Source organism: Ursus americanus, chromosome 5, assembly GCF_024610735.1.
Source record: "Ursus americanus isolate L20-20 chromosome 5, mUrsAme1.1.p, whole genome shotgun sequence".
NCBI lineage: Eukaryota > Metazoa > Chordata > Mammalia > Carnivora > Ursidae > Ursus > Ursus americanus.
The window spans coordinates 58,311,230-58,336,714 of record NC_142131.1 but is presented as its reverse complement, the minus strand read 5'-3'; the positions used below and the strand labels follow the sequence as shown (position 1 = coordinate 58,336,714).

Here is a 25,485-nt window from a genome sequence, read left to right as displayed (position 1 = left end):
TCTAGTTTAGAAGGCTAACGCCCAATCATTCTGTAGAATTAGAAACTTAAATTCTGGAAACCCTTCTAAACCCAAGCCATTTTGGCCACAAACCCTCTTCTGCTAATCATAAGAATTAGAGAATTTGTACACCTGAAGGATAGTACCGCATGTTGATTAGAAGAAAGGCATTCTTTCAAAGTCAGTTCTGTTACCACAGGACCTGAAAAACAGCTGCTTGGTATCTAGAACACTTGGACCCTAGGTTAAAACTACTGCACACGGATATATTATTTGTTCAAAGAGGAAGGGCATAAAGTGAGAAAGCAAAAACACACATAGATGTGTTTCTTGTGAAAGCATAAAATAAAATGGAATGGAGACATGTAGAAAAACAGGGCTTTTTGCTTTGGACCATCAACTTCACAAGCCACCAAAAATACTGTCAATTAGATCAGAGAGAGAAATAGAAACTAGATCATTTTTTTTAACATAGAATGTGTGTACTTTGAGTAGTTTCCTAAAGCATCTTAGCTATGAGAAAGCTTCCTTATCAGTTCCAAATTCAACACAATACAAAGCAAAGGAACTTTTATTACTACATTCACACAAGTAATGATTAAGTGCCCTGAAGTTTACCCTGATAGCTGAAGATTACCAAATATTAGTTTCCACAGAAGAACTGTTTTAACTTCCTAATCCTATTCAAAGGAGAAAAGGGTGGGGAAAACTCATTAAGTGCTTAGCACTCCCACTTCATTTCAAATGCCATTTTTGTCCTTGGGTGAATGCATATAACACCAAACCGTGATCTAGCAATAGTTTTCTATTTGGTTTAACTAGTAGCACTTAAAGAGCTTAATACAGGGTAATACTTTAACAGCTTTTTTATCTGAGACAAAGTTAACTCTAAGATAACATGACAAGCAATGTACAAAATCCGTCCATCATTTTTTTTGAGTCCATCTGACATACAGAGCAATATGATATTTATAACCAGCAACTGCACTGAGAAGTAGACACATTAGTTTGTCAAGCTCTACCTGAAAACATGATGTTTTATTAAAACAAAAACCAAAACACTTAAATCTCAAGTTCTATGGTCTTACAGTCCAGTCTTACTGTAGTTGCACAGATTTCCTTTCTTGTAGACAAGGTAATATGCAGAAGAACCCACGAAGAGCACGCTGGCTATCTGACAAATTGTACTACCTGGATTACAAGTAAGTCTTGAAAATCTTCTGAAGAATGTCAAGGAGTTACCAGAGAGATTATATAGTGACCTTGATTTTTATTTTTCTTTACCTAGAATTCTACAAATTCTAAAATTTATCAATTGATGTATCTTTTAAATAAACAGCACCAGTCTTGCCCATTGATACAATTAAAATTTGACTTTCAGTTCTTAGTTCACAAGTTTATTATGAAAAACACTGCAGTGCTCTTGTGCAGTAACATCGTCTTATAGGAGGGGGAAGAACAGTTCTGTTCAAAACAACTCACCAGGTTCTGACAATAACAAAGAACAACATGAGGCTGAGATTTGAGAAGGGAAATAAACTGAGTGCAGACAAATCATACAATTAAATTAAACGGTATCCCTGAAAATAAACAAAACGATTTCAAAACTCACAAGTAGAGGGGAGGCCTTGGTACTTATTTTTAAAAATGTTCATTAAGCTCCAATGATTGTTTGTTGCTATCCTTATCTACAGTCATGCTGAGTAAAGCTATAGCTAAATGGAAGTTAAATTGTATTCACGAGGTGTTAATGTTTACATCTTATTATCTGCAGTCTCTCAGAGAAAGCAAAAGTAACTACAAATAGCGCTATGCCAGAAACTGGTTTCTTGACCAACAATGTCGCTTCAGCATGCAATGAACTGGTTCATTCTAAAGTGGTCACGGCTGTTGATGACAAGAGGCTTTGTATTTTTATATGGCACATCTTTTGGTCCGTGTGAAAACAAGTTTTTTGAATGTTAACTATTCTCTGACACTTTGGAGTTACTGTTGCTCTTCCCATTTCCATTAGGTCAATATATGGTTCATGGCAATACTGTACAAGTTTAAAATTTCATTACAGGAAATAGTCTGGGGTACGACGAGTAACATGTGGCTCGCCTCTGCGAGGTGCTGGGTCAAACTGCAAGCTGAAAAACAAAACGTATTTGTTGTTTATACTCCATCTATCAATGTACTGACGATCAAGAACATTAGTCTTTGAAACTTTATAATTTTTTCCTATACAATTTCAGCTTGCCTCTAATGGAACAGAATCCTAATTGTAGCCTAATCATCCACTTAAGTTTTCTAACTGAGTGCCTCCTCAAAAAGCCAGGCAAACTTCAGAGAATTTTTAAGACAGAATTTTTATACATCAGGATTCCTTCTATTTGAAAGAAGGGTCCTACTAAATAAATAAAATTTAAAGAGCCTAATGTATTTGTATTTGTAATCTCAACATCAGGATTTATTTTATTAACCCCACAATAAAAACATGTGTTTAAAAGTTAAAATCTTAATAATTCACATTGGGGTCTATATAGGACAAGTTTCTACTGATGAGTTTCAACATATCCTAAGTCTGTTCAAAAGGAAATACAGGGGCGCCTGGGTGGCTCAGTCATGAACCTGAGCCCCACACTGAGCTCTGTGCTCAGCGCAGAGTCTGCTTGAGATTCTCTACCTCTCCCTCTGCCCCCTCCCCACACTCGCACTCGCTCTCTCAAATAAAATAAAATCTTTAAAAAAAAATAAGGAAACATAAAAATCAAACTGGAATCTAGATTTAGCATGAGCTCTTCAACTCTTAAACCTCACATTCCAACTACACAGTGTGACTCAACTGTAAGGGCAGCCAACTACTTAGGTGTAAATACTTACAAGGAGTATTTTAGAGTATCATCGAGTTCCATGATCGCAGCTTGATTACCACAACGATAACAATAGTTCGGAGCACTGAAAATCGTTACTACATTCCGGTCGTGGCACCAGTTATATCCCTAAAAGGCAAAGAAAGGTGGTAAAAACCTATTTCACTCCCTTATTTACACAACTCAATGTGACTCAAGAAGAAAAAAAGTCCCTTCCAAAAGGCTTAAAAACTATTAATGTTTTGTTTCCAGATATTTTAATAATTTTCTGTACTCTGTACAACTTAAAAAAATACATGAATTAATTTTTCCTGAATTAGAAAACTAGATTGTAAATAGAAAAAACAGTAAAAAACAGAACCAATCAACAAAGAATAAAGTCATCTGGCCTTCTGTGAAGAGCAGTATCTCATCAGCTTCCCACTGCCGTGGCCCTAAACAAGATCCAAGAACAAGTATATGGCCATTCCTCGTAGAGGCAGATAACATACTCCTCAAGACCAAAACTATATTAATTCCTTCAGTCAGAGGTGAAGGTCCCCAAGTCAGTCACTGCCCAGGTACAAAGCAAACAGGCCTCTAGGATCTCCAGCCTCATTTTGTCAAAGTCCATGTGAATACATGAGTTATTTTTTAAGTACTGTACACAAATATTGTTCCCTATCTTTAGCGAAGTCATACTTTTTATAATAATCACAACTGTTACCAGTATTAATCTAAACAGGACCCTAATTTTATAAGTATGCTAATCAACATCCCATTTCCCTTTTAGTTTCTTCTTTAAAATTACCTATAATCCTATCATCCAAAGGACCGCTGAAACATTTTGGTATTTCATCTCAATCTCTCCTCCATACATACACATGCTGAATACATGAAATAAACAAAATTGAAGTAAAAAATGTTACGTTGCCTCCTCCCCTGCTCCCGGCACCTTACTTTCCCAGGCTTAAATACCAAGCACTACCCAGTCATTATGAATTCTCTGAAAACATATCAACTATGAAACTCACTGTGATCAAAAGCTTGAGATTTTAATTCTAGTGTGCATCTACTGTAAAGGCTCAGGCCACAACGGCAAATTCATTGGAAGGGAAACATGGAGTATCCTCATTAATATTAATTAGCACCCTCCCCACTAAAAAAACCCCTCCCTAATATCTTCCTTCATTACGTTTACTTAAAAAGCAAATCAGATTTAGAGAAGAGAACATACCTCCATCACCAGCTGGTGAGCTCTGGACACCAATGTGAGGCCATTGGCATGATTAAATGTTTCGGAAATGTCCTGCCCAAAGGTATAACCAGCTCCTCGAGGAGATATTCCCCAACCACCACGATCATCTGGATCTGACCACAGCAAGTCACACATTGGACCCTAAAAAGCAAGTTAAGTTTTAAACTGCCTCTTGCAAAAATGATTTAAGTAATTCATCAGAGGGAGCACCCTATGAAGTCACACTTTGAGTGGTATTTGCTGAACACAGTTTAAGGTTCTGCTTTAAAGTCAAGTATCTCAGGGGCGCCTGGGTGGCACAGCGGTTAAGCGTCTGTCTTCGGCTCAGGTTGTGATCCCGGCGTTATGGGATCGAGCCCCACATCAGGCTCCTCTGCTATGAGCCTGCTTCTTCCTCTCCCACTCCCCCTGCTTGTGTTCCCTCTCTCGCTGGCTGTCTCTATCTCTGTCAAATAAATAAATAAAATATTAAAAAAAAAAAAGTCAAGTATCTCTGTCAAATAAATAAACTATTTCCAAATGTTTTTAAGAGGCATATCCTACGTCAATGAGCCCCAAGAGCAACAAGCCCTATAGTATGCAAATTTCAATGTCAGACAGTATAGACAAGTAATTAAGGCAGAGGCTCTAAAGACAACAACCAAGATTCCAAGCCCAGTCTGAAAGGTGCTGTGATCTTGACAGGTTTCTTAATATTAGCTTTTAAAGAGGTTGCTGACAAGTGTTCACACCACATGGGGTCATTTTTGAGCATTAAAGGAAGAGAACACACATAAGAAAGTAAGTTAAAATAAAACTTTTCCTCTCTAAAAGGTTTTCTGAAAAGATTTTATTACCAAATAAAAGTCAATAACTCATTAAAAAAACAAAAAAAGGCAATACCTCATGAGGAACTTCTTGTAGGCGATCAAGTGCTCTGATGTGATCCAGTGTATCTATGGATGGTGAGAGGCCACCATGTAGACAGAATATCTGGAAGAGTGGTTAATAATGTTAACCTCACACAGAAGAAACTTTAAACGTTCTGGACTAAGCTGCAGGCAGCAGTGGCACAGTCCTTAAGCATCTGCCTTCGGCTCAGGGTGTGATCCCAGCGTTCTGGGATCGAGCCCCACATCAGGCTCCTCTATTAGGATCCTGCTTCTTCCTCTCCCACTCCCCCTGTTTGTGTTTCCTCTCTCGCTGGCTATCTCTGTCAAATAAATAAATAAAATCTTAAAAAAAAAAAAAAAAAAAAAAAAGCAAGCTGCAGGCAGCAGCCCATCACTTGGTGTGACTAGCGTTTCTGTATTCTGCCAGAATCAGGCTTGTCTCTGCAGGGGCTGTCTTTCTTCCAGTCCACTCTAATCTAGTGAATACACTCCCCTTCTTCCTGAGAAATCATTGCTACTGCACCCAGAAAACATTTCTCTGACCTTAATCTCAGCACAGACTATCATCCTTCTCATAGAATTTTCTTGCCATGTCTTCTGTGCACCCCTCTACATGGACCAGTAAATAGCTAATTACATCTCCATGACTAGTCCAGAAACAACCCTGAGAGGATGGATGGGCTACATCTTCCATTCCTGTGGTCCCAACATATAGTTCAGTGCCTGATACAAGAAGGCACTTCAGAAATCTAAAAGGGATGTGTGGGTGGAAAGATGACTGGCACCTAAACATTAAGAAAGCAGGTTCATGAAAATAACCAGCAATGTAAGTTTTAGGAAGACCTACATACCTGCCCATCCACCAAGGCAGTGAGAGGAAGATAGTCAAAAAGATCTGTAAAATATTTCCAAACATTTGCATTTCCGTATTTCCTTAAACACTCATCATAGAAACCATATACTTGTGTGATCTGTCTGCTCTCATGATTTCCTCGAAGAATGGTGATACGTTCACGGTAACGAACCTGAAACCACAAAACAGAAAATAACTGAAACAACGAAACAGAAAACAGTATGAATACCTGGCTCCTTCAAAAACCAAATGACAATTCAGCAAACTTTCTGCAGGAAAATCTAGAGTTCCAATTTTGGAGGGGGGAAAAAAACCATCCCATGACCCCGCACACTGTAATGAAACCCCACATCTACAGACATCTGTCCACGGAGTATCGGCAAACTCCATCTCAACTACAATCAAACTCCTACTGCTACCAACTTTACTAAGCATAATCATTAGCTGTAGAACTCCATGAAATTTTTTTCTATAGTCAGATGACTTTTGGTAAATTTGTAGGTATGCAATAACCATCACAATTATTTTAGAACCTTTCAATCAGTCCAAAAATATCCCCGCTGGGCTGTCCCAAACTCCTACTCCCAGCAGCCACTGATTTACTCTGTCTTTTCCATATTTCTTAAACACTCATCATAGAAACTATATACTTATGTGATCTGTCTGCTCTCATGATTTCCTCTTTTGAGATCTTTTTGTAAAATTTCATATAAATGGACTAATACAAGACATAGTTTTTTGTGTGTCTGGCTTTATGCATTTAGCAGACTATTTTTGAGGCTCATCTGTGTATATATCAGTGGATCCTTGTTATTGTTCTCCTTTTTATTGCTGCACAGTATCCCGCTGCATGGCTAGTCCACTTTTTTTTCTTTATTCACCAGCAGGAAGAACATTTGAATGGTTTAGTTTTTGAGTATTATGAAAATGTTGCTATAATCATCTTGCCTCTAAGTTTTTGTACAGACATACAATACACTTTCATTTCTCCTGGGCGTATTTCTAGTCTAATATAACTGCTGGGTTTCAGTATGGGTATAAGGTTCTAATCTCTCCATAAACACTTGGTATTATCAGCCTTATTGATGATAGCCATTCTAATGGGTGTGACTGTGACTTGACTTTGCATTTCCATGATTAATGATTTTGAGCATCTTTTCATGTGCTTATTGACTATTCATATATCTTCTGGGTGAAATACCTATTCAAATATTTTGTCCATTTTTAATCTTCTTATTGAATTGTAATAGGTTTTTATTATATGAACACAAATACTTTTTTCTTAGTGATATACTTTAAAAAACAAAAAAATCTTAATTTTGATGAAGTCCAATATAACAATCTTTTTAATGGATTGTGTTTTTCATATCTTAGAAATCATTGCCTAACCCAGAGTTACAAATTTTTTTCTCCTATGCTTTATTCTACAAGTTTCATAGCTTTAGCTCTTATATTTAGGCTCCTGATTTTGATCCATTTGTATGGTATGAGATACCTAAGTCCATTTTTTTGTATATGGATATCCAACTGTCCTAGCACTACTTGCTTAAGTTTCCTTCCCCCAGTGCACCCGTATTAGTGTGCAAGGGCTGCCATAACTAAAGTAGAACAAATGGGCAGCTCAAACAACAAACATTAATTTCCTCACAGTTCTTGAGGCTGGAAGTCCAGATCAAAGTGTGAAGAGGGTCAGTTTCTTCTGAAGGCCAGTCCACTTGGCTAATAAAAGGTCATCTTCTCCATGTTTCTTATCATCTTCCCTCTGTATCTGGGTCCTAATGTTTTCTTACAAGGACACCAGTCATATTGAATTACGGCTCACCCATATGACCTCATTTTACCTCAATTACCTCTTAAAGGCCCTATCACCGAATACAGCCACATTCCGAGGTACTGGGGGTTAAAACTTCAATGTATGAATGGGGGCGAGGTGTATGCGGCACAATTCAGCCCCATAATCTTTAAACATAAATTCTTAAAGGCAGCATATTCACTCCTCTGCTAAGCACTGGGATTCATCCTGGGCTTTAAGTACAAATTAGCTTGCAAGGTTGTTTTCACAGTACCTAGAGAAACTTTCCATCATTTAATCCAATCGCTTCATTTTATAGATGCAGAACTTAGTATATCCTCCAAAAACGTTTTGTAGCATGTTACATGATTCAGACTAGTAGCTTCATAAACATATACATTATATATTGCCTAAAATTCAGCTCTCGCCAAAACCACATCTTACCACTTTTGCAGTATTAGAGGTTTCTGGCAGCCAGTATCATTGTGAACATTCTTTAATAAAATCTCCCCTAAAGGTAAAATCATACTTCCTTTCCAAGGAAAGCCAGAAGGCTACCATTCTAAAAACTAGTGACTACTACTGTGTCTCATTTTCAGATCTTTGTACAATTCCCTCAGCTACAATTGGTCTAAGACAATTTGCTTTAATTATCATTCCTATTGTTCTAGATTGTTAAGTTTTAATGGCTGCAAACTATTCCACAGAAATCATAATTTAGATATTCACTTTTATTGGATATTTAGATCAATCTTTATTCTAGTATTAAACATAATGCAGAAATTAATGTTTTCACATAAATAAAGCTCTTTTCCTCTTGAAATCCTTCTTCAGTAGGAGTCTAATTATAGAATTACTGTGTCAAAAGATGTAAACATCCTGACATTTAGTATCTTTTATTTCAAAAGCATCTAGAAAGGTAATTATAATACCTCCCCACACCCTGATTCACCGAAGAAACATTTTTATCTGACCAGTCTTCTAACACTTTTCAAAGAATTTGAATGAGAATAACCTTCTGTACCATCCCCTTATTCAGAATAAAGACAGACATATGATTTATAAGTCCCAAACCTGAATACCTGCATTCCTAAATATGGATTTTTATTCTAAAACTTAACATTCAGAGAAAATCACAAACCACTGGGGGGAAAAAAGAACAAAGCTGTCTCACCCAGCACAAAATGCCCCCAAACAAAACTGAAATTACCTTAAGAGCTACAAGCAGAGTAACTGTTTCAACTGAATAATATCCTCTGTCAACATAATCTCCCATAAACAAGTAGTTTGTATCTGGTGATTTGCCACCAATTCTAAACAGTTCCATGAGATCATGAAATTGCCCATGTACATCTCCACAGACGGTGACTGGACATCGAACCTCTTGCACGTTGGATTCTTTTGTCAGGATTTCTTTAGCCTACAGATGGAGATAAAATAAACCAATACATTTGGCATTAAACAACATTAACAAAGATGTTTACTTAAACTTAATGTAGCTTAAAAAAAGAGCAGACTCAGTGTAAGACGAAATTGTAGGCATTGATAATTCCATGAAAGTAAGAGGGCAAGATATGGCCAGATTCCACCTACTGGTTATCTCACTCCTGATACTTAGAAAAAGCATGTATCAAGGTGCATAGTTCCATTCCTCTCATCACTATCAGTTTTTAGGCCTCTCAGTTACCATCTAACTAAATGCTAAATAGTTTATTATTACCAGCCATATAAGATAAATGAAAATGGAACAAGACATTCAGATACCTAGTTCCTTAGTTTTAAAGTTCTAATTATAATATGCTGGCACTCCGGGTTCCAGGATATGAAGAAAGGTTTCTAATTCCCGCTTAACTGGGTTTTTTTTGGGGGGGGGGGGGAGAACGACACATTAAAATTTCACCTTTATTTTTATACTCTTAATACTAAAAATACAAACTTTTTGTTTTACAACTGTAACTATTCAATACACATGGTTTTTTATAAAGTTGTCTGACAGCATATGCATTCCCCCATGTAATCACAAATTCAAACATTACTTTTAAGGGCAGTGTAACATTTCACTCAACTGAAACCCGGTCAGTCATTCAACATACATTTACTGATCATTTACCTTACCCTCAAAACCAAAGTGCACTAGGGAAGACCATCATTCACTTGCTCAGTCATCTGAGTGATACTATGTGTCAGGCCTTGTGCTAGCCATTGGGGGACCACAGCATACAAGACCAGTCACTGGGGACAGAGGACCACAAACAAAGTAACCAAGCAACAAAGTACAGGCTGTGTTAAGCGATAAAGAAAGGGAAAAAGGGACAAAGTAAACGTGGAGACCCATTTAAATAAGATATCACAACGAACAAGACAGCCCATAAAAGCATACAGTGCAGCACCAGCAGCAGACAATAAAATGATCAGGCCAAGTGCTAAAACATGCTAGAGTAAGCAGCAGCGTTCCCGGATCACAAATTGGGACAGCTAGGAAAACCGCCTGAGGTCCAAGGAATGGGTGGGAGTCAGTTACAAGAAGGGGATGGGAGTAGGAAATGGGAGGAGGTCCAAAATAGGCAAGGTGCGATCATGTGTATATATTCTCAGGAAGAGGAAAAACTTTACATGGCTGAAGCATACCACTTAAGAGGAGAGAAAAGGGTAGAGGGGGGGTAGGTACAGGGTGACCCAACTATCCTGGTTTTAGTGCTCAAAGTCTGGCATCCCAAGAAATGCCTCAGTTGCACTCAAGTAAGCCATGATAGCTGGTCATCCCAGGAAAGAAATAAGGAGGAGAATAGGGCATGGACATAGACTGAAGAACAAATCAAAGCAGTACTAGAACAAAGATCCGCTGGTGGAAAACTTGATGAATGAATTTAGGATTTCAGAGGTACAGATATACATGTCAATATCTGAGACAGAGTAGAGCTTAAAGGCCACTAGTATTCAGTGACCAATCCACCAACAAGTCTTGCCTAGTCTCCCTGCAAAACATATCTCAAATCAATCTGTTTTTATCTTTTTTGCCACTACCCCGGTCGAAGCCACTATTACCTCACCTGGATTATGTGCTAGTCTCCATAATGAACTCTCTGCTTCCATTCCTTCTGCCTCCGATCTATTTTCCACCCAACTGTCCAAGTTAAGAGCTAAAAAATGTTCACCAGGTTCCTTTAATTCACCACTGCATACACAGCACCTCGCTAGGGCAATCTTTGAGGTGTAAAAGGCATTTTATTATCTGTTTGCTGAATGAATCAAGAACTTATACTGGGGTACTGGGTACGTCATCTTCGGGGAAAGCCATGGATGTCTCTCAGGACAACATCAGAAGTACAGGCCTGGAAATTGGCACCAAGTTCTCTGGAGAATGAAGAAATAATAGGTAACAGTAGTAAGGAAAGGCACCTGGGTATTTAGGTAGAGAAAAGCAGCCTGAAAATCAGGGAATTTTATCGTAGAGGAAGGCAGCACCCATCTATATGGGAAGGCTATTAGAGAAAGTATAGGACTTCCACAGGAACAGTCAGATTTCAGTTAAACCAAGAAGGTAAAAGAAGTTTGTTCTGAAAATGGATTAAAAGTATTTATTTCATACACTCAACATTTATTGAGCATTTTCTTCTATCTGCAGCTAGCATTATGAAATGGTGTTCCAGAATGTACAGTGGGAGGCTGCATCAGGGGAAGGCAACACACTAGAACATGAGGTGAAATTGTCATAGTAAATTGTTGCTAACGAGCCCAATGCTCTTTAGATTTTAAGCAAGGGTAACAAGGACTGGTTTTAAGGCAGTGATATGCAACCTTAGCCACATATTAAAAATAAAGTGAGAAGCTCTTAAAAAAAAAAAAAAAAAAAAAAACAGATGCTAAGGCTACTCCTCTCTCAAGCCAGAATCTTTGGTAGTGGGATCCAAGCACCAATAATTCTTTTGAGTCTTCCTCCTTATTCCACCCCAGTGCTTTCTTAGGTGCAGTGAAGTTTAAGAACCATTTTTTTTTAAAGATTTTATTTGAGAGACAGTGACCAAGCATGGGGGGGTTGGGTGGCTGCAGAGGCAAAGGGAGAAGAAGACTCCCTGCTGAGCAGGGAGCCTACCGTGGGGCTCCATCCCAGGACCCCAAGATCACCACTTGAGCTGAAGGCAGATGCCCAACTAACTGAACCACCCAGGCGCCCCTAAGAACCATTATTTTCAAGTCTCCAAACATCTGGGGGGCCTATTTCAAGACACTGACCAATCATTAACATCCAAAAATTATTTTGTTCTATTTTTAAGCTTAAAAAATTTCCGCTGTGTCTCAAAAAGTGATATTTCTCAAGAAATACGTATAATCCATCTCGCTAGGGTAATTCCAATCTCCCATGATTTATTATTACTAAAAAGCAGAATTTCACTAGGCATATTCCGTAAGACTGTTTGGCATTAATACCATGTCCAGTGTTTTTAGCACCTGGCACATAGTAATGAAAACAGCCATGAATGAAATGATAGGTCCCAGTTCAAAGAAATCTGCAAGTTACTCAAAAGTTTTAAAAGGACAATGACATAAGAAAACAGATGGTGACCACCATATAAATCTTGCAAGTCTATGAGAAGTTAAATTCCAAAATACATCTCTTGACATCTGCTTACCTGCAAGGCTATTCTCCGTATGAATGATAAAAAGTTGCCACTCACAACTGCCTGAAGTTCCTTATTACCATCTACTCAAAATTTCTACTCAAATCATAAAAGGACAATTAAACCTACATGCCAGTTGTTCCTTTTATTTCAATTTTGACATATAACAATGATAAACACTGTATCTTTACTTTTACTTTCATTTATTCATTCATTTATTTTTTTAAGTAGGCTCCACTCCCAGGGTGGAGCCCAACTCGGGGCTTGAACTCACAACCCTGAGATCAAGAGTCACATGCTCTGCCAACTGAGCCAGCTAGGCTCCCTGATCTTTAATTTTGCTTTTAAAACTGTGCAAGTTATAGTGACACATCCTTTGAAATTAAAAAAAAAAAAATTAGCAAATAAAACCAAATGTCCCTTTGACCACTCTCCACAATCCCACTCCTTTTGGGCAAAGTATTCTGACGTACATCCTTTTGAAACTCTGTTTACAAGTTTTACATACATATTATATGCCTACAAAAACATTATCGTTTCCTTTGCACCCCCCCCCCCACTTTGCACTTTTAAACTAGGAATTGTATTATTCGGCAGCCTGCTTTTCTCTCCAACAATCCATATTTAGGGAGATCATAATGCATACATATAGACCTGGTTAATTTCTCATGATGGAGGTAGAGTATTCCCTGAGAGATCATAATATGGGGAGGGGGAAGGTGAAAAGGTAAAAATACTACAATATATATATTCTAGTATTTGCTCCCTGGTATATATCTGGTATAGACACTTCCTGAAAGAAGATACCATGAAGTAGACACCTATTAGCAGTTCTAACAGTTAGCTTCTTTTTATGTTGACATTACAAAATTGTCCTCCAAGAAGGAAAGAACACTGTATTTATAAAGTAAACTAACATAACTTCTACGCCTGGGAAAGCCAAAGCTCGTTCTTCTCTTCCTACCAAATTTCAGACCAGAACAATTATAATTAAATTCTGGAGAAAACAGTATTATGTTCATATGCCACAGAGCCAATTATTAAGTATATTTTAACAACAAAAACTCAAGCTTACAAAGAATTTAAGTATACTTTCATTGGGTCTTAACTCAGCTTTCAGAGGATCACTACACCAAAATGTACTATCCCAGAACACCAGAACAATAATCGTTACAGATGTCCTCACTGAAGATTATTTTAGTCAAGAAAAACTAATCACAGAAAAAGAAATGTCTGAGAAGCTGTGCTGTCACAAGGAGTCAGGCCTTTCAAGTCTCAGAAACACCTGACAGAACCCCTCTATGGGTCACCTAATGGGACCCCTAATGAGTCATCTTTACACTTGATCTTAGCCAAAAGGCCGAGAAGCGATCTGAGTCACCTTTAGAACCTGCAGGCCTTCACCAACCATCAGTTTCTAAGGTAGATATACAACTTCAACTGTCCAGCTTAATATTCAAGGTAAATGACAGAACCAGATTTTCAAAGCAACTTAATTAACATTAGAGAGGTTTATACTTCAATAACTACCTTTTCACTTTCTAGTATTGACTCCTGTAATTTAAAGCCTCATGTCACCTGAATTATGCAAAGAAGCAAAAGCAAATGATACACACCCCAAACTTTTGCTTCCCCTAAAACATTTCTGAGGGACTCAGAAAGTCTCTGCTAATAAACATGTGGGAAAAAAAATAATTAAAATAAAGTTTTTAAAATAGTGTAGTCAGCACCATCTTGTTTTTTTCTTTATTTACTGATTCTTCAGTAGGAACCCTACTGAAATTCAAATGGCATAAACTGAAATCAGTGATTTCAAGGAAAAAAGATGTAATATAAAACTTCATAGAACAAGGCTAAAATTGGAATAAGCTAGTACAGTAATAAGAGCTTAACTAAAAGTTTTCTACAGTCCTAAAATTCAAACAATTTGGAGATTCACTTGAAGAAAAGAAATCTTTAGGAACATTAATTTATTATTAACGTCCTCTCTGCCTTCTGAGTTCAGATTCAGAGATCTTAAAATTTTATTTTCCAACTTACCATCAGGTTTCTTGGGTATGGGCCATCCTAACCACAATAACATGAAATTACAAAACAATTTAATTTTTAAAAAAGATTTTATTTATTTGACAGACAGACAGCCAGCGAGAGAGGGAACACAAGCAGGGGGAGTGGGAGAGGAAGAAGCAGGCTCCTAGAGGAGAAGCCTGATGTGGGGCTCGATCCCAGAACGCTGGGATCAGGCCCTGATCCGAAGGCAGATGCTTAACGACTGCGCCACCCAGGCACCCCACAAAAAAGCAAATTTAAATTAGACTCCTAAAATCATCCAAGTCAAGATGTTCAAGGAAGACAAGTAAAAGAGAAAAAAACAGGAACCAACAACAGATTTACAAACTATTTATATATTAATTTCCTTAAGGACACACAATAGCAGTATAATTTCTCCTTAATGTGTACCGTAGAAAAAGATACTTATGCATTTTTATATTAAATAAAGTCACACAACATATTCAAGCATTTTTATTATTAAACCAAGCAAACATTTTTAAAATGCAAAATCATTACAATTATGTAAAACGTCTTTGTATGAGAACATTGGAGAACATTAAAACGTTGATAGATCATGGCTATCTTAAAACCTACCACACCAACAAAAACTACTCTCATTTCTTTGTATTCCTTTCCAGTCTTTACCCACATACAGACCTCGTGCTTAAATTGGTAAATGTCTCAATTTCTGTCTTAAAGTTCATATTCATGGGGGCGCCTGGGTGGCACAGTTGGTTAAGCCTCTGCCTTGGGCTCCAGTCATGCTGGGATCAAGCCCTATGTGGGGCTCTCGGCACAGAGGGGAGTCGGCTTCTCCCTCTCCCTTTGCTCCTGCCCCCACTCATTCACTACATGCTCTCTCTCAAATAAATAAATAAAATCTTTAAAGTTCATATTCATGAATCCAATGTCCTATAGCATTATAGTGATAATTTTATAATGCTGTATAATATCCTCCCAGATTTATACATGTACTGTTTATTTGACTTACCTCCTTTCAGGAGATTTTCAATTGTGGGATACACAGCAAAATACGTGAACGTTTTTTGAGTACATATATAGTTTATAAAGCTCAATTATTCCCAACTTATATACACAATAATAAATGTTAGAATGCACCCATTCTCATCTACTTCAAATATAAAATGTTACCTTCTGATTTAACTGGTACTTTTCATTGTGGAGTTCAAACTTTTTAGTCCATGTTTATTTACTATCAGTTTATTTCTCCTCTTATACAGATTGTCCACACAGATTCTTTGAGCATCAGTAGAAAACTAAATGATGCTCTTAGATATTTTTCTATTAAAAATCTGATTATTAATTCAAACGTTCACTGGAACTCTATTTCACATAAATTAAACATTTCACACTTTAATCACAATTGAGTATATCTTCTACCAATACAGCCATAAAGACATAAGAGAAGCAAACCTAAAAAAATGCGATAACTAATTTTTGAATTTTACTTCTCAGTTTCCAAATTATAAACATTTGAAAACTTTTTAAAAAAGCAAGTTCACAGGGCGCCTGGGTGGCTCAGTCAGTTAAGCATCTGACTCTTGCTTTCCACTCAGGTCATGATCTCATGGGTGGTGGGATCCGGCCCAGTATCAGGCTCAGCAGGGAGTCTACTTGAGATTTTCTCTCTCTCTGCCCCTCACCCCACTCTCTCTCTCTCTCTCTCTAAGTAAATCTTTAAAAAAAGGGCAAATTCGCAAGCAACGATAAATTTTTTCAATATCATAAGAGAATTTCATTTTCCTTCATACTGCTTTTATGAAAGGTGGGTTTTCTTGATTTTCATAATTGTGCAAAAAAAAAATTAAGGTTCATGACAAACTAGTGTATATGGCTAGACTTTTACTTTGGTGTGATACATAATGGAGACACATTACTAGCCCTGGAAGCAAATAAATCCTGAGTTAATCTTCAACTTATCAAACCTTTCTTCGTATTACTTGTTTTTCATTATTTACACCAAACAGATGCCTCTAACGTTTTATGAAACATTTTGGTCTTCTGTATGATTATACTGTATGTATACTAACTGTGTGATTATACTATAGAAGTACTATAATCCTCCATGTAATGTTCTAGGAACTAGTAGTTACTGTTAAGGTCAGAATCTAACCAAAAGAAAATGGTCAGGTATGAGGGATTATCCTAAAATTGTATTAAGGGAAAATACTTAAGGGACACCTGGGCGGTTCATTCAGTTAAGCGTCTGCCTTCGGCTCAGGTCATGGTCCTGGGATCATGTCCCCATGAGGCTCCCTGCTCAGCGGGGAGCCTGCTTCTCCCTCAGCCTGCTGCTCTCCCTGCTTGTGTGCGCACGCTCTGACAAATAAATAAAATCTTAAAAAAAAAAAACAAAAAAAAACCTTAAGTTGATTTTTTTTCACCTCTGTCAAATACACATGTGCAGGAATTAAAAATTCCCAATCATTCCTGCAGAGGAGAAAATACATACATAATCTGAACAGAGAAATGTTGGTATATATGTAGTTGTTTAAAAATTCTCACAACAGTCCATCGTGAATGATATTCAACCACTCTGGATGTCTCAGTTTCCTCCCTCATCTGTACCAGGTGACTTAGCCTAGATGGTCTTAAAGGTTCCTTCCAGCACTGAAATTTTACTAAAGCAATTCTTAAGCCTTTTCACTAAGTCATAGGCTCCCAACAGAAACAGGTAGTGGAAACTACTGCCAGTTTACAAACAATGGGTAGCAGCAGACTAATGAAACACACTTGATCACCACTAGCACAAATATTTTAAAACCTTTCCCATCTTTGGAGTTTACTACAAGTTCAACCTCCTGACTAATGTGAAACCCTAATATTAGAGCAAAAAACTAACAAATCCCTAAAATAATGCTATTTAGACAAAGCTAAATAGTGAAAATGAGCAATGCATATAATAGGAGCTTAATAAATTTTGACTGAATGAATTCCAGAACTAAACATACACTGTCACATAGTTAATAGCATCACTAACACTCCATAGTCTTTGTGAACACTTTGTATATAACTCTAGGTAAATGAACTGTCTCCCAGGAGCGCTCTGGAAGAAGGTTTTCAATCTTCCTGCAGCCCCCTCAATGTCAGCCATACTCCCATCTGTAGCAGTAACTGAATGACTGAAGCAGACGTGAGGACATGGAGTACCAGAGTGACTGGCCAACTGGTCACATACAGTTTAGAAAACACCCAGATTCAGATATACACACCTCTGTCACTGCCTTGTTCATCCATCCTAAACCACGCTACCAATATGTAAATAGGCAATAGTTATTTTGTATCGTTAAGAAATTAAGCAGTTAATCCCAGATTGCGCTTTACAATTTTTTTTTCAGAATCCATCCCCAGCCATTTACTGGCAGCCAGACCTCTATTTCAGTTTCTTCTACCACTTCTGCACCAGGAGCTGAAAGAAAAGCTATTTAAAACATCAAAAAACCAAAATCTTTTCCCTTCATAGTTCTAGTCCAATTCCTATCTCACTTGTGTGGGAAAGTGCAGTTTGAAAGTTTTTTCAGACAAGGACGGTAATGAGAAATGAGTAACGTTAAAAAAAAAAAAAAGAAAGAAAAGAAAAGAAAAAAAGAAATGAGAGATGGATCAAAAAAGTAAAAAAATCAAAGGGGGGGAGTTTTCTCTGCCACACCAAACTTTCCCTCTCTTCTGAGCACCTTCAAAAAAGACCCTCCCTACCATTACCTTAAGGCAACCCTAGTATCTCCTGGTTTTCCTAGCTAACATCCTCCAACCTAAACAAAGAATACTCCACAGGTAATTGACAAATGACTTACAACACTACCAGCAATAGCCTCTGCCATTAAAGACCGGGTGGGAGAGAGACACCTCACAGTTGATACAAATGTTACCCATACACTCTTCCAGTGCCCCTCATGCTTTCTAGCAGGAGTTTCACCTGCCAATATTTGCAAGCAGAACTGCTGACTTTGACAGAGAAAACAAAAGGAGAGTTGGGAGACCTTTCTGAATAGTAGGACTGTTCACCTTTTCGATGCTTCCTCATTAAGTCAACCCAAACCAAGTGCACTACTGCTTCAAGAGTAGGAGATCATGAAACACACACAAGCACATATAGATCTGACTGTGGAAGCCATGATAAAAAGGCATTTTACAAACTGTACTGAACAATAGAAATGTTAGTTATGCTTTCCTGGAATATTTTAAAGTTCGGTTTCTAGACCATGACTTCCACTAAGGATACACAGAAAATGAACTGGCATTTTCCTCTCACTAATGTTATTTGAGGGGCAAATGCAGCCAGCCACACTCAAAATTGAATAATTACTGTTTCCTCCTCCAGCACAAAGACAACAATGCGTGACATGAATAGTAAGCTTTTAAGCAATGAGAATAAAAATAATGCTTTATTTTACAGAGCTATTGATTCTACAATTCAGTTTGACCCCAATTCACCTCCATTTTTCATTATTAACACCACCTAAGACAAGACAGAGGAGGCTGTGAAGCAACACTGGAACACTTGGGCTGAGAATCTGTTAGCCTGCACAATCTCAGTTTAGCCCCCGAAGTCAAGTCACTTTACTTTTCTGAGCCTCTGATTTCCATCTATAACTGAGGATAATAACTGTCTCATAAATTTGTTAAGAGAACCGTGTATGTGAAAATATGGTGCAAACATCGTTCTGCATCATACTTTCCCCGTTTGTTCTCAATATTCAAATTACTTTTATAGAAATGAGCCAAACAACCTTTTAAATGTTTTTTGTTGTTTTTTAAAGATTTATCTATCCATTCCAAAGAGAGTGTGAGTGAAGAAGAGAGGGAGGGCAAGTGGGAAAGACGGAGGGAGAGCAAGAGCGAGAGAGCCACAGGGAGAGGGAGAAAGAATTTCAAGCAGCCTCCAAGCTGAGTGTGGAGCTTGATGTGGCGCTTGATCTCACGACCCTGAGATCAAGACCTGAGCCAAAAACAAGAGTCCCACACTTAACCGACTACACCACCCAGGTGTCCCCAAACAATCTTTTAAATTAAGCACACATACAGACACACAAAAATTTATTACCTACTTCATATAGAAATTTAACCTCGGCCAAGCATTTTGCAGCTCATCCAATGAGAAGGAGGCTTTGCTTTTTCCCATACTCATGTAACAAATGTGAGGCCTTAATGACTGCATTTTATTTATAGTGTTTGCAGAGCAATGGAAAAGAGCATACCTAGGTAAAGAACTCCTTTGGGGAAAGAAAAAAAAAACAACTGGCTATCAAACAACATTCTCCACAAGTTTGGAAAGACCTGAAAGAACAAAGCCAAAAATCATACCTAAATTAAACCACTGGTGAAGTCACATAATAAAAGACTGTTTACTGTAGTTGATACTATTTACTTCTTCCAATCTGTAAATGGAAACATACCGTCCAGTTATACAAATGTAGTCATGTTACTGACTATAGAACTATACCTGAGACAAAACTGCATTCACTCATCACAAATTTTTCCACAATCAACTAAAATTATGATCTCCAAAATGACAAAGTAAACTCCATACACAATCACCTTGGCTTTGATATAAACCTTAATCACACCCTGAAAGGAAAAACGCTTAACCAGTCAATTGCATAAAAACCATATTCACCTTGTCTATAAATACACACCTGGATTCTCTGCATTTTGAACACCTACCACTGTTAATTGCTAATGGGAGACCATAATAATGGTCTCTGAATTTTTTAATCACCATGACCTCTCATGGTATACTTCTATCTTTACCATTTAAATATTTCATTCAGATCAGCACCTTCAGGTAGATAAAAGGAAGGCTTTTGTATTACTTTTCCTTCTTAAAATTAAAGAAATGATCAACTACTACCAAGCACCTATCTCCAACAAGTATCTTTTCTTTAAAAGAAAAAACTATTATACAAATGAAAAATGGCTCCCTCAAGATTTTCAAAATATGTAGCTTTCACTATCTGTGCTATTGGCTATTCAATTAAGAGTGAAAAGAGAATTTTTGTTTTAGTTTCCTACTACAAAAAATCATTTCGAGTCATGCATCCTAACTCACATTTCACGTACCTAAAAAGCTGCCTTAAAATTTAGTTTTGCAAAGTTAACATAGTTCCAAAAGTTCAAAAACGTGCAAGTTAAAAAGAGTATGAAGACTGCACAATATTCTCCCTCACAGGATCCACTTCTTGGAAACCTAACTTCAAATATTATTTCCACCTTTTTGGCTCTAAGAACAAAAATCTGGACATACTGGATAAGCAACGGAGATCTAAGTATAAATTGTTTAATCTCACTATACCTTCATTTTACAAAGATGGGGAAAGCAATCACATTGACCACATTCATCCATCTTTACACACCCAAACTAAGCACACATATTAATCTCCCGCAGTCTCCAACACAAACCCTTTACTTCCCTGGTTCACCTACTACTTACTTCCAACTAAATTCAGGCTCCTTGAGATTAAACATGATTATACATTATTGCTTTTCCTTTCTCTCGTAAAAGTAAGCAATCGTGGATAGTTAATAGGTGTTCAATATTTAAACACAACATACTAATTTAAATTGGATTATATAATCTCAGATTAGAAGGGACCTTAGAACATCTATTTTAACTTTTTAGTTTAAACAGCAAAATGTGGACTAAATGATTGTCCCAAGGTCAGTCACAATTACTCTGCAGCAGAAAGAGGACTAGTGTCCAGGTCTAACTTGAAGTCCAGTGGTCTTCCAATTACATCATTACCTCTCTTCCAATGTTTTCTACACAAATGACTAGTCATCTAACCAAATGCTGACTCAAAGTCTATATAAAGTACTGATCCCTAAAAGTCATTAAAACCATCACTTAATAGCACCTAGAAATTAGGACTTGACAACATACGTTAAGTTTTAAAAGCCTCTTTCTAAACCCTTAATACAAACACCATCCTTATTTGATGAGGATAAAGAAGGAACAAAAGGCTCAATACATTGCTAACATTAAAATTCAGCTCCAATAGATAATTTGCCACCTCATCAACTAGTAGGAGAGTTTTTCAGGCTAAGGATAAATAAATCTGAATTTGACTCATTTAAATTGCAATTATTCACAGCACAGTTTCTGAAAAAGCCTGCTTTAGGAGAATATACATCAAACTCATGATCCTAATTTTCCCATCAAACCGCAAACGAGTCAGCATAATTGCTCTCTAATAACTCTCTTCACTAACACAAAATGCAAATACGGTATCCGCAATTCTGCACTAAAATGAAATACTGCCAAGTTAATTTTGACAAGAGAAGTTAAACTATTTATAGTGGGGATAAACATTTTCTATATACTAGAAAACTGAGTCATAAGAATTCAAAAATACAACACAGCCAATAGCTACCACAGGCTACCTGTTTCACCAACCCTAGGTAAAAACAAAACGGAATTAGGTATTTTAAAATGGACTTATTAAAGGAACTATAGCATTCCATTTTCAACATCTGTAAGATATTTAAACACTAAGACAATGTCTGGGACATAGTAAAAGCTCAATCAACAGCTATTATTACTATCGCTACTTAGAGCCTCAAAAATACAAACAAGTAACTTTCCCAACAAAGAGCCAGTATACAAAATTCGCTTCTCGCAGTTTACGTTATTTTAAAAATAGATGGCAAAATGCCAAGTACGTTTAGCTCACAGAAGGGTTTCACAGTACCCAATTTGAGTCAGCATATAAATCATAGATTAAACTGACACTTGATTTCCAATCCCAAAGCTCCTTATGTAGTATGACTCACCAAATTCTCCATTTCTTCCAACTATGAAACCCAAGTTGTACTCCTCCCTGCACCTACCACCATGACCTTCGTAGAAATTAGGTTAGAGATGCTATTTTTAAATTCTTATTAACACACATTTTTAAGTCAGTCTCTGTAAAGTCTCTGCTCGGTGAGTATAACACAAACCACGAGGGATAGTACTAAAGGTGAGCGACCTTTAGACAGGTCTTGGGATCCGGCCTACGAGCTTGCCTTTGGTGGATCCTCTGGGCAGCTTTGGATCGAAGAATGAGGCCCGAGTACAAGTAAAAGGGCTCTTACCCACCTCACAGTAGAGTCACAGGCCCGCATCCCAGGCCGTAGAACCCAAGTCCTCTTACAGGCACCGTCCCCGACCCTAACATACAGGGTCTCTGCTCCCCCAGCCACCTCGCCCAGCACCAAAGCCAGGAGGCTCCGAAGCCCCGGAGTCGGGTGAACGGCGCCATTTTAGGCGGCGGTGGCGGCGACAACCAATCCCTGCGCTGGAGGCAGGGGGCGCCGGGTCGCCCGGGAGCCGCCACCGGGCTGCGCCGGGCGCCGGTCTGGGAGGCTCGGGGGGCCCGGGCCGGCTGCCTCCGCCATGTTGCACCCTCCCTACGGCCGCCTCCTTCCCGAGGGGCTCGGCCCGCGGCGCCTCCCGCAGCCGGAGAGAAGCTCACCTTCTCGCAGAGGCTCTTGACCTGGGACTCGGACAGCTGCTTGCACTCGTTCAGCTGCTCGATCCACTGGTCCAGCTCCTTGGTGAACACCTTCTCGTCCATGATGCCACCCGCCCGAACCGGCTGCCGCTCCGCGCTACTCCCGCGCCGCCGCCCGCACACGGGCCACACGCACACGCCGCCGCCGGTTCCCGCGGTACCTGTGTGGCTGCTGGCGGCTGCTCGGCGCTAGCGCAAACCCGGGGACTCTCCCTGCAGTACCCGGCCACCGGCCGCTGCCCTCCTCCGCTCGATCTAGTCCCGGAGCTCGGCTCTCTGTAATGGCGGCCGCCGGCGTGGTGACATCACGCCCGGCGTCAGGAGGCGGCGGGGTAGAAGGGCCGGGACAAGAGCTGCGCAACTGCAGAGCCAACCCTGGTCGGCCGCCAGAACCAACGGGGGGGCGGGAACCGGGGGCCAAGGCGCAGGCGCAGCGTAGCCGGCTGGTAACTGAGGCACCTTCGCTTTTAGGGCGTGGTCGTCCAGAAGGGAGGGGTTGAGGGGGGAAGGGAAGATCGAGTGAAGGCAAGCGCGGTTCCTACAGCCGGGAACTGGGCTAATTCCAGAACACAACGTCCTGCGCGGCGCGGGCGCCGGCGTAGATCAGACGCAGTCCCGGGGTTGGAGGGTGTTGGGGGAGAACCTAGCTGCCGGAGACTTTTTCCCTAAGGTGAGCCGGCTCTGCGCTTCACCCCGCATTTGCACCCAGGTCACAGAAACTAAAGTTGTGACCCTGTGATGCGCTGAAATTGTATGGGATACTCAAATCTTTGGCGGCAGGAACAGGCGCCAAGTGGTAGCCTGGTTGGAGTGGCCACCTCCGCCTCTGGGCGCGGCAGGCACCTTGTAATTAGGTCACTCGTGGGCGGAGGAGGGTGTGTCTGCCCTGGGAGTGCCGCGTAGTGCACCTGACTCCCCCCGCACACACCTGTCCTCCGGCCTAAGGTGTCCTGTTGGGCGCGATGCCTGCGGCCGAGCCTTGGGCTTTTCTCTGAGCCTCAGACCGCGCGCCTGGCTTCCACACGCCCCACGCAGCCTCGCCCGCTGTTGCCTTCCGACCCAGGTGTGCGCCTTCCTGCCACTCGGGTTCCTTGTGGGAATGAGGCTCCTCTCTGGCCTACTTTCTAGAGGGACGGCGACCCGAGGGTGTTAGAAGCGGCTACAAGACGCGCTTTAAAGAAAGCTCAGATACCTTAGGCTCGGATCTCGGTCTGGCTATGAATCTCTTTGGGGTCTGTGGAATGTTTTCACATCCCCATGTTCCTGCATTCACAGAAATATTTGGCTCCATAAAGCGCCAGTTATGTGCTGGATCCCACGCTTGGGAGAAAGAGCGGTCATCCAAACAGACAAGGTATCCTGCCCTGGTGGAAGCTTGTATTGTCCCAATAGTCTAGGAATAGATAGAAAAGAGAGTATGATGTCCACAGGACCTGAGAGATGTAACTTTCCAAAGGACATTTAACCTTAAAGCGCAAGGCAAGCGCTGACTCTGGTCACTGGTCTTCTAGACTTCCCACCCCCAATAGCAGTGGACCCTGCTGAACCCAAGCGCTCACTCTACATCTCTGAGGGCATCATCCCAACCAAAACGCTGAAGAAAGCTCTGGAGGCCTGGATCAGCCAATGGTGGGACTGAAAATTGTCCTTCATCCAAGACAACCTGCTTAGCAAGGCTGACTGGCTTGGCCTTCCCAGACTGAAAGTGACAATTCTGCCTCCCCTTCTACCTCCCAGCCGCGCTCCCAGAGGAAAGTGTCTCAGATCTACTCCCCCAAAGACTTACAATGTATTTAATTTACCAGTCCGGGGAAAAAAGTTATTTTAGCCCAAATTCTGACCATGTTTTGCAGTTATCATCCCCAAATAATAGGGGAGTAAGAGTTAAGATCATGTAGAATGTATGAGTAAAAAATCATCACTTAGTGCTCATGATTATAAAGCCATGCCCAGTGTGGGGTCATCTTACTCTTCACTGTTGCCCTGTACTGTGTGAGAACTGGTCCTGTCTCATAGGGCAAGAAGCAGACAAGCACTCAGAATAGAGAAGGGACTTCCAAGGTAGTGATCAGGATTTGAAACTTTATACTTCCAAGTGCAGGGTCTCAGCCACACTCACACAACTAACCTCCAAGGACTGAAATATGGAACAAGATCAATACGATTTCCCTTTGCCTGTTATCTTATCTAGAAAGGTGGGGGTGATATTAGTTTGGTTCATTAAAAAGTATTGAGCACCCTAAAGGCTGCATTCATTCATGTATCGGAGGTCCTGAATGGGTGCAAATGTGTACTGAGGACATCAAAATTTTAAGCATCTGCAGCAGCATTTTACAAGGTAGTTACCATGGACCATAATTCCCATGAGAAACAAATTCCTTTCAAAAGGAAATTTAGAAAATGCTATATTGTCAGAAGTGTGATTAAAAAAAAAAAAGCAAACAAAATAAAAACCTCATAGGTTTTATCTACCCTAAAAAAAAAGTATTGAGCACCTACTATGTGTAAAGATTATAAATGAGTAGGTTTTTCCAAAGTTATGTGAGCTCCTAGTTGGTAGCCCTAATGTAGGTATTATTTATTTTCTCTTGATGCAGATCACTTGGCTCACCACCACAAAATGGAGGGAAGATATAATTATATATACTTAAAACATCCTGCCAAATAATTAGATGCCATGACTTAACTTCTT

General features: G+C 39.5%; 1 protein-coding gene and 1 long non-coding RNA gene across 3 annotated transcripts; both read right to left on the bottom strand.

The window, feature by feature from the left end:
* Positions 1-553: 553 nt before the first annotated feature.
* PPP2CA (protein phosphatase 2 catalytic subunit alpha) lies at positions 554-23,098 on the bottom strand. Of its 2 annotated transcripts, XM_087862275.1 has the most exons (8): positions 22,755-23,098; positions 10,660-10,963; positions 8,820-9,029; positions 5,816-5,989; positions 4,975-5,064; positions 4,072-4,233; positions 2,866-2,984; positions 554-2,132 (listed from the first exon to the last, which is right to left on the bottom strand). In XM_087862275.1, the coding sequence occupies exons 3-8, from the start codon at positions 8,934-8,936 to the stop codon at positions 2,060-2,062; spliced, it is 735 nt and encodes a 244-aa protein (XP_087718401.1). In that variant the 5' UTR covers positions 8,937-9,029; positions 10,660-10,963; positions 22,755-23,098; the 3' UTR covers positions 554-2,059. The 2 variants fall into 2 exon arrangements, with proteins under 2 accessions (XP_087718401.1, XP_045650650.1); XM_045794694.2 differs by lacking the exon at positions 10,660-10,963.
* On the bottom strand, positions 11,449-22,748 carry LOC148110124 (uncharacterized). Its single transcript, XR_015724569.1, has 2 exons — positions 19,606-22,748; positions 11,449-19,514 (listed from the first exon to the last, which is right to left on the bottom strand). It is a non-coding gene; the product is annotated as an uncharacterized LOC148110124 (long non-coding RNA).
* Positions 23,099-25,485: the final 2,387 nt, after the last annotated feature.

Excerpts from the sequence above, each read along its gene's own strand:
- PPP2CA (XM_045794694.2), bottom strand. The coding sequence starts at position 22,856 with ATGGACGAGAAGGTGTTCACCAAGGAGCTGGACCAGTGGATCGAGCAG. Across the intron at positions 5,065-5,815 it reads CTGCCTTGGTGGATGGGCAG|ATATTCTGTCTACATGGTGG; the intron begins GTATGTAGGTCT and ends CCACTCTTCCAG. Across the intron at positions 2,985-4,071 it reads CTCACCAGCTGGTGATGGAG|GGATATAACTGGTGCCACGA; the intron begins GTATGTTCTCTT and ends TTTGCCTTTTAG.